Genomic DNA, 13,784 nt, shown 5'->3' with positions numbered 1-13,784 from the left:
ATTATGACAAGATTTTTTACTTCCCATCCTGAATGGGTGTCAAACCTGCAGGCTGGCATACTTGCATTGCAAAATCAAACTCCTTATCCTTTTACCTGATCAGAAATTAGCTCATTCATGTAATCTTCACCAAAACATTCCCAATCTCCTGATTTTGCACAAGAGAAGGAGCTGTTTAGGCTGCTTCTAATCAGCAGTGAGATTTCAGCCTTTGAAGTCACTGAAGCATGGCAGCTGCATCTTAAAGCCTTGAAACAAGTTTTATTTAAATCCTACAGTGAATCTGTGTGGTTTGGGTATTCTGGGCAGTAATAAAACACATCCTTGTGCATTCACCTACAGTTGGCATAAATGACAGGCTGAGGGGGTTGGGAATCTTTCCATCAGAAAAGGGCCTGGGGGAGCTGGTTGACACTGGCTGAACAAGATCCCAAGTGTCCAGGTGGGCAAGAGTCCAATGGCACTTGGGCTGTGCCAGACACACTGTGACCAGCATGATCAGGGCAGTGACTTTCTCCATCTGCTGGCACTGCTGAGACCCCACCTCAAATTCTGCATTCAATTTTGGGCCTCTCACTGCAAGAAAGACATTGAAAGACTGGAGCATGTCCAGAGAAGGAGCTGGGGAAGGGTCTGGAGCCCCAGGAGCAGCTGAAGGAGCTGGGAAGGGGCTCAGCCTGGAGAAAAGGAGGCTCACGTGGGGCCTTGTGGCTCTGCACAGCTCCTGACAGGAGGGGACAGCCAGGGGTTTGGGCTCTGCTCTCAGGGAACAGGGACAGGAGGAGAGGGAACGGCCTCAGGCTGTGCCTGGGGAGGCTCAGGGTGGACACCAGGAGGAATTTCTTCTTGGAAAGTGTGGTCAAGCCCTGGAAGGGGCCTGGGAAGGGAGGTGGGAGAGTCCCCATCCCTGGAGGTGCCTAAGGAAGGACTGGATGTGGCACTCAGGGCTCTGGGCTGGTATAGAAGGTGAGGATCACTCACAGGTTGGAGTCCATGATCCTAGAGGGCTTTTCCAACCTAAATGATTCTGTCAATCTGCATGTGATTCTGTGTTAATCAGATCTGTGTTCAAAACAGTCTTTGGCTACAGTTCATAGCTAAACATACCAGCACAAAAAAGCAAATCACATCATGGCTGGTGGGCATCCTCTGACAGAGAAGACAGAAGGCTGGACTCAAAAATTGGGAGCTGCAGCTCCCAGTGTGTGTTTGAGTTGAAAGATATAAAGGTTGTGCTAAAAATCATGAGGTTATCATAGAATCATCACAGAACTGCAGAACCAGTAAGGCTGGAAAAGCACTCCAAGATCATCGAGTCCAGCACAGCCAGGTCAACAACTAAACCATGTCCCTAAGCACCAGATACACACATCTTTTGAACAGTTCCAGGGATGATGATTCCATCTGGGCATAGCAAGGATATTAGGCAGCATACTCCTGCGATTTGCCTCTGGTTACTGAGCCCCCAGACATGTCCCTCTTGCACTTTGAAGATGTGCTCAGCCCTGAAAGTAAAATCTTCCACAGCTTAAAAGGAAGGCTAAATATGCCAAAGAAACCACCAATCCCTGTAGACACCTGTAAGGTTTTTAATTCCCGTCTCCCAAAGCTGCCTTGTTTCTGTCTCTCATGGCAGAGGTACCTCCCAAATCCTCCATGGAAGAGGAAGAAAACAGCGCCTTCTCCTGAGTGTGTTCCAGGGAAATGTGGGCATCCCTCAAACTCCAAGACAGCCACTTCCCGGGCAGCATTGTCTCAGGCTTGGGATCAATGCCTCCACCTTGGTGGATCTGAACAGGGAAAGGTGGTTATAAGCAGGCAGCAATGATCACAGAAAGGGGTCAGCTCTGCCTGGGGTCCAGCTGGTGGGACATTCTCAGCCATATGGTTACACAGAAATGTCCAGCTGTCCACTGTGTGTCTGTCTCGCTGGGTGGAATAGTTCTCTAGGAGGAACACAAGAACATTCCCATTGGAAGCTTCTCTTCTTGGTGGATGTTTTGCCTGTCTCTGGTTTGTCAGTGTTGCAATCCACAGTTGTCTCTGCTGCCAGACCTTCCTGTGGTTGTCATGGCCTCCCATGCACTGTGGCACACACAGCTGGAGCTGGAAGATGGGATCGCTAATGGGAAGCTCCATTCATCATTCCCGATATCCCCTGGTAGACAGAGAGCATGGAGTCACGGACCTGTTCCGTCAGCTTGGGAACATCGTCGGGGCCCAGGCCCAGCGTCTCCACTTCTGGCAGGATCTGGATGATCATCTTTCCTGGAAGAAGGTGAGATGGGGAAAAAAACCCTTATGAGTGGTATAGAAGAGCCAGAGGCAGTACAGCAGGAGGGTTGGTGCCAACCAAAGAAAATGCTCTCATTTCCACACCAGTGGTGTGGGAGCCCAGTCACATCCCAAATGTACACAGCAAAAACCCAACCTGTGCTTTTCCCGTCCACTGAGAACATACGAATCGTAAACATGGAAAGAGGTGAATCTCTTCTCCAACACTATGCAGTATAGGATGGGTTTCATATAGGATGGGTTTTCACAGTGGAAAGGTTGCAGGGTCTGTCTAGATCACGGGCAAAAAGATGTTTAATATAACACATCCAAACTGGCTGTGCTCTGTCTATGAATACCAAATTTAGCATGGTCCCTCCTTCCAGAAACACGCTTTGGGATGAGAGAAACTGTGGCCATGATTCCGTGGTATGTTAGGTTTCTCTGGGAAGCACCTAAGCAATGGACTGGTGTAAACTGGAAGAACATACTGGGGAGCTGCCATCATGCTCTTCTGTTCTGGCACCAAGAGTTCCCTGTTTTGGGCCAGTGGAGACAAGACAGTGCCTGCACAGACAGGAACTTGTGGATCTGGGGAGAGTCTGTGATGTGTTATAATGTTCTTGCATGGCTTAACACGTGTGCCTGGAAAGAGATCCAGAAGTCCTGGCAGCAGAGCTGTGGGAAGGAGGCAAAACAAGCTTTAGAGAAGAACTTCACAAAAGAAAACAGTTTGTCATCTTGGATGGGGCTTGGAGCAATCTGGTCTAGTGGAAGATGTCCTTGCCCAATGGTAAGGGGGAATGAAAGGAGCTTTAAGTCCCTTCCAACCTTCCCTTCTGTGATTCCATAATTCTGTGTTACCTGCCTGCACATCTTACACACAAAGCCAGGCTGGTACCTCACTTCACTTGCTCCTACTAAAAGAGCAGAGTGATGACAAGGCTATGCTGAAAATCCAGGTGTCTTGGGAACAGACCTCCACCAAACACCAGACATGTTCCATGAATGACAGTGTCCAACACCAGGCACAGAGCCAGGCTTCCAAGAGGCTCCTCAACACACCCAGAGCACTGTGGATACAGGGAGCTGTCCTGACCCATGGAGCTGCTCGGTGTGCTGGAATCTTGACCACCATCTTCAGAATCAGCTCTGGCAAAACTTCCAGATGGGCAAAGTGGGAAAGTACAAGGAAAACTAACTAGGGTTCTTCCTTCAGCAGTTCAGGTCCTGACTGTTTAACAGCCACTTGGAAAATGGCGCCGAGATCTGCTGAGCATGGAATTAGCTAACCATGGATACCCAGGGTGACTGAAGTTGTATAGAGGCAAATATTCATGTAACTGCAAAAAGTCTTTCCTAAATAGCTCAGGGAATTCTTGGAATCTCCATCCTTGGAGTTAATACAACATTTTGTGGATTGGTCACAAAGCTAACTCATCTTTAGACCTGGCCTCGCTGAAAGCAAAATGTTCAGCTTCTTCCAAGATCCCTCCCCATGAGGTTATTCTCAGATTTCCCACAGCATGGATGTGAAATGAAAGGAACAGTCTGGCAGAATCCCTGGTCATGGTCCTATTGACCCTCAAGTGGGGGAACACTTCCAGATCCAAAAAACTTTTGTGTGTGAACTGGGAGAGGATAAACCCAGCAGGTGAAAGATGACTGGAAACACAATTCCATATTAATCATTTGCACCACTCTCTCCTTCCAGGTGTCTGCCTGTAAGGGAATGACTACACCCAGGCACAACAATGGGAGGAATGAGAATTTCAGATGCAGATTGTCTCCTCAGGGAACACCAGGGATGGCCTGGGAAAGAGTGGCAAGTGGCAGAAGTCCATTTTAAGGTGGGTGGCATGTTAGGGAGAGAAGGAACATGATGGATTACTTTTCTCTATTGGCATTTGTACCATTTTTTCCTGCATTTTCCTTCTGAAGTCCAAGACCTGTGTTATTTTTTCCCCCTAAAATTGTATCAGTGGCCAGTAGAAATTTTTGTCACCATAAATGTTTCCTAGCTATCCATGCATCTGCAGATCCAAGGGGCGGGGGTGGGGAGGGGGAGGTCAGGGGCAGGACCTGCCCCAGAACTTTGCTGCTTCTCCAAGTTCTCTTAGAGAGGTATTGGACAAGCTGTGAGAATCCAAGGGAACAGGCAAAAGTAATGCCTGAAATGTCCCATTTCTTCCCAAGAAGACAGAAACTGCTGTTTTCTGGGTTCCATCTCCATATTACACATGGTTCTCTGCTCACCCCAGTCATGGCTCCAAGGACTGAGCTTGCACCACCACCTGGACCATTATTTGCTCCAGGTCATCCTCACCTGGTGTAAATTTCTTCTCCTTCTGGTTGTAGAAGTTGCTGTAGGACGACAACACTACAGGAATAATGGGGACCTGGAGGGACGGCAGTCTAAAGTGAATATGCACATCTCCTTATCCTTTCTCCAAAATTCAACTAATGAATTCTGCACCTTGAATTATCACCATCAGTGTTACAGCAGACACTGAGATGATTCTTTGAATAATTAGATCATTTAAGTGTATCGCCCCATGTCCTCACCATTGGATTTTGTATTTTCATCTCTGTATTTAGGCCAACAGTGTATTGTCAAATTTCTATCTAAAGAGGCCAGTTCAGCAGAAACTTCCTTGTGGTGGTCCAGGGCTCTTGTCAAGGTCCCCCCACTTTTATCCCAAGCTGTAACAATGGTTTTCCACTTGTCTTTCTGTTTCTGAGACAGACCCCTCCTGTGCCACCTGCAAACCCTGAGGGCTCCTGGATATGTTCACAATCCATAGGGAAGCCAAGGACCAGTACAGGAGGCAAATCGCACTCCAGGGGCAGAAGAAAGGTGGGTCTCACCTGGGCTTTCACAGCCAGCTGGAATGCCCCACGTTTGAAGGGCAACATGGACCCACCATGGTTGCGAGTTCCTTCAGGGAAGATCAAGACACGCAACTGCAGGGAGGAGAAGACATTAGGGTAGAAGGACCTCCAGGTACAATTCAAAGCCACTGCAGAGGGATGGTGCCCTGGGGCTTATCTCTATACCCCTGACCTCCATTCATGGGCACAGAACACACTGATGCTCTCACTCTGTTCTGCTCAGTGCCCAGCACAGAGACAAAGATCTCTTTCCACCCACATTCAGATTTCTGTTTTCCAGCGGCTCCTCATTGGACTCCTCCCCACTCACATTGTCCCTGTGCAGGGAGTGTGCCACCTCTGTCAGGGTGCCAATGGACTCTTCCCTCCTCTTGCGGTCGATGAAGATGACCCCTGCGAGCCAGCAGGCCAGGCCAAATGTGCCCATGTACAGGATCTCCTTCTTTGCAATGGGCACACAGCGCCTTGGCAATATCTCCATCATCACTGCAAGGGGACAACAAGGGCAGAACAAATAGTCATCTGTACTCAGGGTCCCTCTAGATTCTGGGCAACAGCCCTCTGCTCTAGGGGGTGCCATGCCTGAAGCTTCATAGAATCCCTGGGGAATTTTGGGGGGGGTCTCCTGACCATCCACTCAGGACTGGCACTGAAGGAGAGCTGCTATGAGAGGGCTGTGGTCAGCTGAGAGCCTTGTCCCCATTCCCTTGGAGAGGGTGAAGCTGATGTAGCTTGAAAATGCCTCTGACGACCTGGAGACCAGCCCTGGCTTGGGGCTGGCTGGTGAAGGGTTCTGTAGCAGCCACTCCTGCCCTCCTGCCTGCCTGGAGGAGGCAGGATCACTACATACCCATGATGTCAAGGGAGGTCTGGTGATTCAGCACCAGGACAAAAGGTTTCTTAGTCCTGAGGTTCTCCTTGCCCTTCACCACTATCTGAATGCCAAAGATGTATTTGAGTGGCACAGTCAATATGCGCAAAAACCTGGAAAAGAGGAGTGGAAATTAGCCAAAGAGATGTTGACTTTTAGGACCAAACTTTGCATCCAAACCAGCCCACCTCATACTCTGCTTCTGCTGGTTTCCCAGTGACACAGCTTTGGCCATGACTTGGAGAACAATTAGTGTCCCTCTACAGCTAATTATTTAATTATAGAAGAAAAATACACCTTGCAGGTTTCCCTCAAGCCATACATGACCAATGACCCAGCAACTACAGCTTCAGAAGTTCCACAGATCAACCAAATATTGGCTAATACTACCAGATTCACAGCACACCTTTGTACTCTGCTTTCCTCCCCACCTTGTTGGGGTGGGAATACAGGCTACAGTAAGCCTGTGCCTGCTGGCTGTGGAAAGAGAGGGATTTGCCTTTAGGTGACATTAGGCTGCAATGCTGGGAATCCTATTTGAAGAGATATTGCTAAAATAACATCCGGAAAAACAAAATCAGGCACCAAAGTTAAGAGGTGAACAAAATTTCTCAAAGCAAAAGGCTGATTCTCAGTTAGGAGATATGAATTCCCACTGAAGCATAAAATGGAATAGTAAGCCCTGCTTCTGCAGCACTTCAGGAGGGTTCAAGCACTGTGCTGCCGTGTGGCAGAATCATCTTTTTATCCGCACTCAGCCCAGGTTCCTGATTGCCACCACTGATCACTCCTGAACAGCCCATGCAGCCTCCAGGTGAGACCACGTCTTAGAGAGTCTGAACAGAACTTGGAGAGATAGGATGGGCAGCTATGGGATGGGCTGGGGGACTGCCAGACCTGGGACATCAGGCTGTCACTGAGCTGATGGGAACACCAGTGCCCATTCAGGGGCCAGAACTGCACTGTGGTGATGTCTCAGGTGTGCACTGGCTCGGAGTAGAGAATGGGAAGAGCCCCTAGAGTGGCTTTCTCAACACAATTTAGTAATAGAGTGCTTAGCCATGGGGAAGAGGGAAATAAAGCTCCAAAGACCAGATGAAAGAGCTCTAGTAAAAATAGCAATATGTATTACATCCAAGTTGTTGGCATTACCTGCTTTAGCAAATATATGTCACCTTTTACATCCTTTCTTTCCTTAATTTGTTATTATTTTTATCAACCCCAAACCCACACCACTTCTCTGAATTACAGAGTCTGTCATCTCCCCAGATCAATATAAAACCGATCCCTCCCCTCCACAGCACACCCCCAGGACCCTCCAAATCAAAGCACTGGATAAAGTGGACTCTATCAATGCTCAGGGTAGAAAGGAGCCACAGAAAACTTACATCATGTTGTCCACGTTACGTCCACGAGGAATACTGAGGATGGCAACCCCAATACTTATGGTGAAGAGCCATAACTTATAGAAGGTCATCTTGCAGAAGAATCTGAATGCAGGTTTCACCTGGTAAAGGACTAGAAAGGCAATGAGCAGACAGGTAAAGGGGTAGTGAAGGAGAAAAAGCTCCATCCTTCCAGCCCAGAGCGTGTTGAGCAGAGCAGTGAATGAGTCACGAGCAGCTGGTGATGTAGAGCAGAGGTGAGACTCCCTCCATCAGCTGTGTGTGGGTGGTGCAAAGCTGGAATGAGGTTTTGGAGTGAGGCTTCAGCCAAGCTGTGCTCTCTGCTGGGAGCTGCACTCACTGTGGGAAGCTGGTTTAGCAACTGCACTGCAAGAGCTGGTTTAGCAACTGCACTGCTGGGAGGGCTGGATGGCAACAGGGCAAACACAGCAGCAAAGCTGTCTGTGTGCAGGGGCTGTAGGGCTGGCAGTGCTTGGAGAGCCCCTTCAGGAGCCTTTGGGAATAGGAACCCTGAGGAATTTGAAGAAAATTTTTATTGGGGAAGAGCAGGATGTATTGGACAGCACAAGCCCTGCCCAGAGAAGCTGTGGCTGCCTCATCTCTGGAAGTGTCCAAGACCAGGTTGGGGCATGGAGCAACCTAGGACAGTGGAAGGTGTCCCTGCTCATGGCAGGGTGGAACTGGATGATATTTAAGTCCATTCCAGCCCAAAAGAGTCCATGACTCCATGACTCTATGACCCCAGGCTGTCTCACTTTGTGCAAACATTGATCTTCACCAAGCAAGCTGGCTGCAAGATGTCCAGGAAATCAGAAATCAGTATTTTCAGGGGAGAAAGAGAAAAACAGTGATCTGAGCAGTCAGACCCTGCTCTACACATCGAAGCACTGGAGGGACTAAGCTGAGCAGCTGGACATTCCACATACACAGTGGGAAAAGTGGGTAAAGTGGGAAAAGTGACACAAGTCTAGACAAAAAAAAAAAAAAAAAAAAACCAACCAAAAAACAAAACAAAACAAAACAAAACAAACACACACCCCCCCACCCCAAAAAAAAAACAACAACAAAAAACAAAAAACAAAAAGCAAGAGCAGTGACTCCCAATGTTTTCCTGGCAAGAGACACATGCATGTTCAGACAGCATCTGCATAAGTAAGGAGTAAATCAGGAAAATGCAGATATAACCTGGGACTGCTCCAACTGCATTTCATCTCCTAAAACAACTGCTTGAAAAGAAACTTTGCAATAGCCAGAACGACTGGGCTGAAAAACAAGTGTTTCATGATTCATCATCTGCACACCAGCCCTTGCTCTAGCAGCTGGCACTTCAAAGGAGCAATGATTCTCAATTCCAGCCAGGTCTGAGAGCCGAAGATTCTCAAAAACGAATAGCCCAAGGACCCATAAAACCACAATGACCATCACCTAAAACCTAACGAACAAAGTCAAATCCTTAAAACAGTAAAATGGGCAAGACTCAGTGATATCTCCTGAAGAAACTGAGGAAAGACATAATAACATAGAAAGACACTGCCTGTGCTCCCTGCTCCTCTGGCTTAGCCACAGACCCTTCTCCTGATTTTCATTGGAAAACAAGAGAGGTGACTGCAGCCTCACCTCTCAGCTCTCCCAAGGCTTCCCTGCAACCACAGGAGAGGCAGCCAAAGCAAAGAGCTTCTCCACAGCTTCTGAACTGTCCCTGCACCAGCACATAGATACTACAAGAGCCCCATGTGAGCACACTGGGACCCTCTGAACTGGTGCTTGCAGAGACCAGGTCCCTGGGGGAGCCAGTGCTTAGAGAAAAACCTTGGCTTCTTTCTGCTTCTCCAAGGTTTGACCCAGAAAACAGCTCCCTTTTCATGTCTGTCAACCTTTCTTGTATCTCATCTGCACAAAATTGTGGCCTTTTGCAACTGGGAGGAGGTTGATTTTATGCACAACTGGTTCATCCTGACCTACCAGAAAGAGGTTCCTAAACTGTAAAGCCAGTGAAAAGAGTGGAATGGCTGCCCTGCACTAATGGCAGTGGTTTCCAAACCAGGGTGCTGTTGCGAGGCTCCTGCTGTAGAAGAAACCTTTGACACAACTCTGCACCCACCCAGAATGTCAGGTACCAGGAAGTCTGCAAGTTCACAACAGTTTACAGACCACTGAAAAGGTTTATTTTAAGTTACTGTCAGCAATTTTCAATGACTTCACAGAAACACTGAGGTTGGAAAATACCTCCACGATCATTGAGTCCAACCTGTGACTGATCCCCCCACCTTGTCACCGGTCCAGGGCACTGAGTGCCATGTCCAGTCCTTCCTTGGACTCCTCCAGGGAGACGAATTCCACCACTGCCCTGGGCAGCCCCTTCCAGTGTCTGACAACTCTTTCCAAAAAGAAATTCCTCCTGATGTTCAACCTGAACCTCCCCTGGTGTACCTTGAGGCTGTTCCCTCTCCTCCTATCCCTGTTCCCTGGGAGCAGAGCCCAGATTCCCCCTGGCTGCCCCCTCCTGTCAGGAAGTGTTGCAGAGTAAGGAGGTTTCTGATTCCAACGGCTGGTAAGTGTCTCTGATGAGTATGGAGAAAGCCAAGGACATTCCCAATTCACCATGGACAGACAGGCAGCTCAGATCCAACACAACATTCAGGCTCCAAACCCACAGATACAAAAGTCTGCAGCTGTGATTTTCTCCCACTGCAAGGATCCCCAGCACCTGGATCCATCCTGCTCAAATTTCAGAAGCAGTTGGCTCTTGCCTAACCTGCAAGGTGTTTTCAGAAATTGCAGCTCTAATGAAGATCCCAATCTCCAGACCAAGTGTGTCCATGCCCAGTTGACTCCCTTCTGCCCCTGGGTCTTTGCACCTTTTCCAGAACCTGGCTTAATTTAAGTGAATCTGAGATAGGGAGACGAGGGACTTTCTCACAGCATGAGCTTTTGTCACCAAGTTTTAATGACTCTCCCACTCCCCAGATCTGCTCAGCCAAACATTGACCAGAAGAGAGAGGGAAGGCAGGGCAAGTGATCCTTTGTGGGAAAATGTGGTGGGAAAAGGCCAAGAAAATTGTCTTGTTCACCATATGAAGGCTCAGAAGAGGATGGACTGTTGTCAGCACAGCGATGTGTGAGAGAGAGGAATTGGTGAAGCTGAAGATTACACTGACTTCCAAATGCAAAGCAATGGTTCCAACACAAAATATGAGGACTGGATCCTGAAATGGGAGTGATTCCTACTGAAAATTGCTGGCATAAATATCTACTCTGAAACAGACTGGAACAAGCAGAGGGGCAGATACCAACTTCTTCTCCCTGGTAACCAGGGACAGGACCCGAGGGAACAGCTGGAGCTCTGTTGGCTGGTTTAGTTGGATATCAGGAAAGGTTCTTCCCCCAGAGGGTGCTGAACAGGATCCCCAGGGAATGGACATGGCCAAAGGCTGCCAGAGCTCCAGGACCGTTTGGGCAATGCTCTCAGGCACAGGGTGGGACTGCTGGGGAGTCTGTGCAGGGCCAGAAGCTGGACTTTCCAACTCAGGATATTCCATGTTTCTATGATAAGTTATCAAAGGGCAGTGTTGGGTCTGGCCAAGGACAGCATCAGTCACCAGCCTCCAAATGGTGAACAGGTCAAAAGGGAATTCATCCCTTACTCCTCACTTAGAGCCATTAACATTGATACTAAAACCTTCAGAGGGATTCCAGGGTAACGATATTAGAGAAAGGTTATCAAGACTGAGGAAACTGTTTATGATGCTCTGGCTGCAGCTCCACAATGAATCTACATAGCCCTCAGTTTTACAAGGCACATATTTCCTTCAGAGACCAATTTATGAGCAAAGGCATGGCTGGAAGTGCTTGTAATGACAAGAAAGGAGGTTTTACAAGAAAAGGTGTTCTGGCTCATCAAGATTTTTGTGGTATCAAGACAGGCCTGACAGAAAAGAATCCAACAGCCTGGGCTGCAGGACTTGCATACATGGCATAGCTTAGAGCCCAGCCAGGTGAACTCTGGCAAGGAAGTACAACAGTTCATCACTGTAAATCACAGGAAAACTGAAGTGGAGAAGGACATCAGGAGGCTTGCAGGTCAACAGCTACTCACAGCAGGGTTAACAGAAAATTCAGAGAGCTTGCTCAAGGCCTAGACAGTTTGGAAGAATACATAAGATTGGAGATCCCAAGATTTCTCTCATCCCTGTGTCTGCATCACACCACTATCACAGGGAATAATGTTTGTCTTTGTCTGAAGGTTACTTCCTTTGTTGTAACTTGCATCTATTACCTCTTGTTCTTTCCCTGTGAGCCCCTGGGAAGTCCACCTTCACAGCTACTCCTTAGAGACATAAATCATTCCCACTCTCCATCTTCAGACAGAGCAGATTCCAGCTTTCTCAGCCTGTCTCTGCACTCCATGTGCTGCACCCCAGTGACCACCTTGGTGGGCATCCACTGAGGAAAAATGTAGTTGGCACTGGGAGAAGGACCTGACAGGATGAACTCAGGATGAACATCCAGTTCTGAGCTGGGGGAGGCTGCTGGTGGGAAAGAAAGTGAATGAGGCCTCAACAGAGCTGTGAGGGAGAGCTGCCCTTCTGAAAGCAGCAGCAGAGGCTGATCAGGACAAACCATCCCATCCCAGCTGCTGCAGGAGGCAGCCCCCACCTCAGGAGCTCCACTGGCCAAGGCAGGCACATGCCAGGCACCCTGTGGACAGTTCCCATGTTGCTTTACCAGAATTGCATGTTTGATTAAGTTGATAAAATAAGTCAAATTGTCCAAATTTCAGCTTGGCTAAAAAGAAAAAATCAACTGTCTGTGCTCAGTGCACACAGAGGGGTTGTGGGTGATTTTGAGCCAGTCACATCCTCCCCCAGAGGAAAACTGCTGGAGTCAACAGGTAATGAATGATACTCTGTCCCAGATGAGCTGAGCAGACACAGGGCTATGTCACAATTAGACAACCAGGAGTGGCAAACCAGAGCTGGACAGACTGGGACACCCCAGTCAATACCTTCCACCCAGCAGTGCTGACTTTCACATAGGAGTTGGGGTCAGAGGCTTCAGCAAGAAATACCTTCTTTCATTAAGAACACACAGCTTCTGGAACTGCTCTTTCCCAATATTCCCACAGAAAAACTATCACCATCCTCCACTCACGTGTGGTTGCTGCACCTTTTATGAAATGTAAAGAGCATTTTGGCCTCAACCCAAAATTGCAATTTATTCAGCAATAACAGGAATATAGCAGACTACAGAGGGAGGAGAAAGTGGGTTTGATCCCTTTCAGGAAAAGGGAAAAAGCTGGATTGAAACCAGAATAGGTATTACTTTCTTGTACGTTCAGATTTTTTCTATCTTTGCCCGGCCACATCCCACAGCTCTACAGGCCAGTGCTGAGTCACTCTGGCTCATGCCAGACCTCAGGAATAACTTGTCACATGTTTCTGTCACATCAGAGGATGTTTTGGGCATTCTGGACTATGGGAAATAATAGTGAGAAAACTCTCACCCAAATTTCTTCCTTCCATATTGGAGCAAAACCTGACACGGCATGTTAGGACAGGGTGTTTGGGGTGCAGGACAACTATTTCTTCTTCTCTCGGAGGCATTAGTACATTTCTCTCCTGCCATTAGTACATTTTCTCTGAAAATTGATTAATTTGTTTCTTTCAAAGAAAAAAAATTGGAGAACAAATATCTACTGTTATTCCAATGCCTAGATCATTCTTTGGGTGTTGAAAATTTTAAAAGAAAGGTCCAAAACGTGTTTGACGATAAATCTTGGTGAAGCATTGCATGGTTTCATGGCCTAAGCCAGCAGCTGGTGTGATTTGGGAGCAGCCTCTGGACAACTCATTTCACTTGGCTTTGTACTACTGAATGATTTCAGAGATCTGGGATATATCTTCATTAAATTCTTTTATTCCTGGGTTGCATCCCACTGTAAAGGCTTCATGCAAATCAAGCTGAGCAAATGACAGAACCGTGCCCAAACATTGCAGGCAGTGAAAGCATAAACACGGTAAAAATTAATAATCAACCACAGCAGCTTCCCAAGTCTGAACATCTGGGAAATCCTCAACATTCAGCATTTAAAGTCACCAGAATCTTTTTCTAGAGGCGATAAAAAGCATTGTGTTAATAGATAAGAACCTGCCATATCTCCCTGATACCTTGTGGGATTTATTTCCACAGGTTAGGCTGGAAAGGAGGGATCAAAACCTGGTATTGTGAAAGTGTGGCAGGACCTGACTTTCAGGGGGAAGGAAGGATGTTTTGTTTGGAAAATACACTGGAACAGCTTGCCCTTCTCCAGTTAGAGCCATTCTTCCCTACATCTACTTCCC

The 13,784-nt window shown here is 47.8% G+C and overlaps 1 protein-coding gene across 3 annotated transcripts; it reads right to left on the bottom strand.

Annotated features, from left to right (window-relative positions):
• Positions 1-241: 241 nt before the first annotated feature.
• Positions 242-8,345, bottom strand: LOC103820037 (1-acyl-sn-glycerol-3-phosphate acyltransferase alpha-like). Of its 3 annotated transcripts, none has more exons than XM_018919259.3 (6): positions 7,426-7,798; positions 6,017-6,150; positions 5,477-5,652; positions 5,143-5,238; positions 4,601-4,673; positions 242-2,158 (listed from the first exon to the last, which is right to left on the bottom strand). In XM_018919259.3, the coding sequence occupies exons 1-6, from the start codon at positions 7,608-7,610 to the stop codon at positions 2,019-2,021; spliced, it is 804 nt and encodes a 267-aa protein (XP_018774804.1). In that variant the 5' UTR covers positions 7,611-7,798; the 3' UTR covers positions 242-2,018. The 3 variants fall into 3 exon arrangements, with proteins under 3 accessions (XP_018774804.1, XP_009092890.1, XP_050837576.1); XM_009094642.4 differs by having other exon boundaries at positions 242-2,268; positions 7,426-7,794; XM_050981619.1 differs by lacking the exon at positions 242-2,158 and adding an exon at positions 2,341-2,952 and having other exon boundaries at positions 7,426-8,345.
• Positions 8,346-13,784: the final 5,439 nt, after the last annotated feature.

Source organism: Serinus canaria, chromosome 19 (assembly GCF_022539315.1).
Source record: "Serinus canaria isolate serCan28SL12 chromosome 19, serCan2020, whole genome shotgun sequence".
NCBI classification, from domain to species: Eukaryota; Metazoa; Chordata; class Aves; order Passeriformes; family Fringillidae; genus Serinus; species Serinus canaria.
This window is presented reverse-complemented; position numbering and strand designations above follow the sequence as displayed.

Excerpts from the sequence above, each read along its gene's own strand:
- LOC103820037 (XM_050981619.1), bottom strand. The coding sequence starts at position 7,610 with ATGGAGCTTTTTCTCCTTCACTACCCCTTTACCTGTCTGCTCATTGCC. Across the intron at positions 6,151-7,425 it reads CGTAACGTGGACAACATGAT|GTTTTTGCGCATATTGACTG; the intron begins GTAAGTTTTCTG and ends CCTCTTTTCCAG. Across the intron at positions 2,953-4,600 it reads GGAGAAGAAATTTACACCAG|CTCTGCTGCCAGGACTTCTG; the intron begins GTGAGGATGACC and ends TCCTTCCCACAG.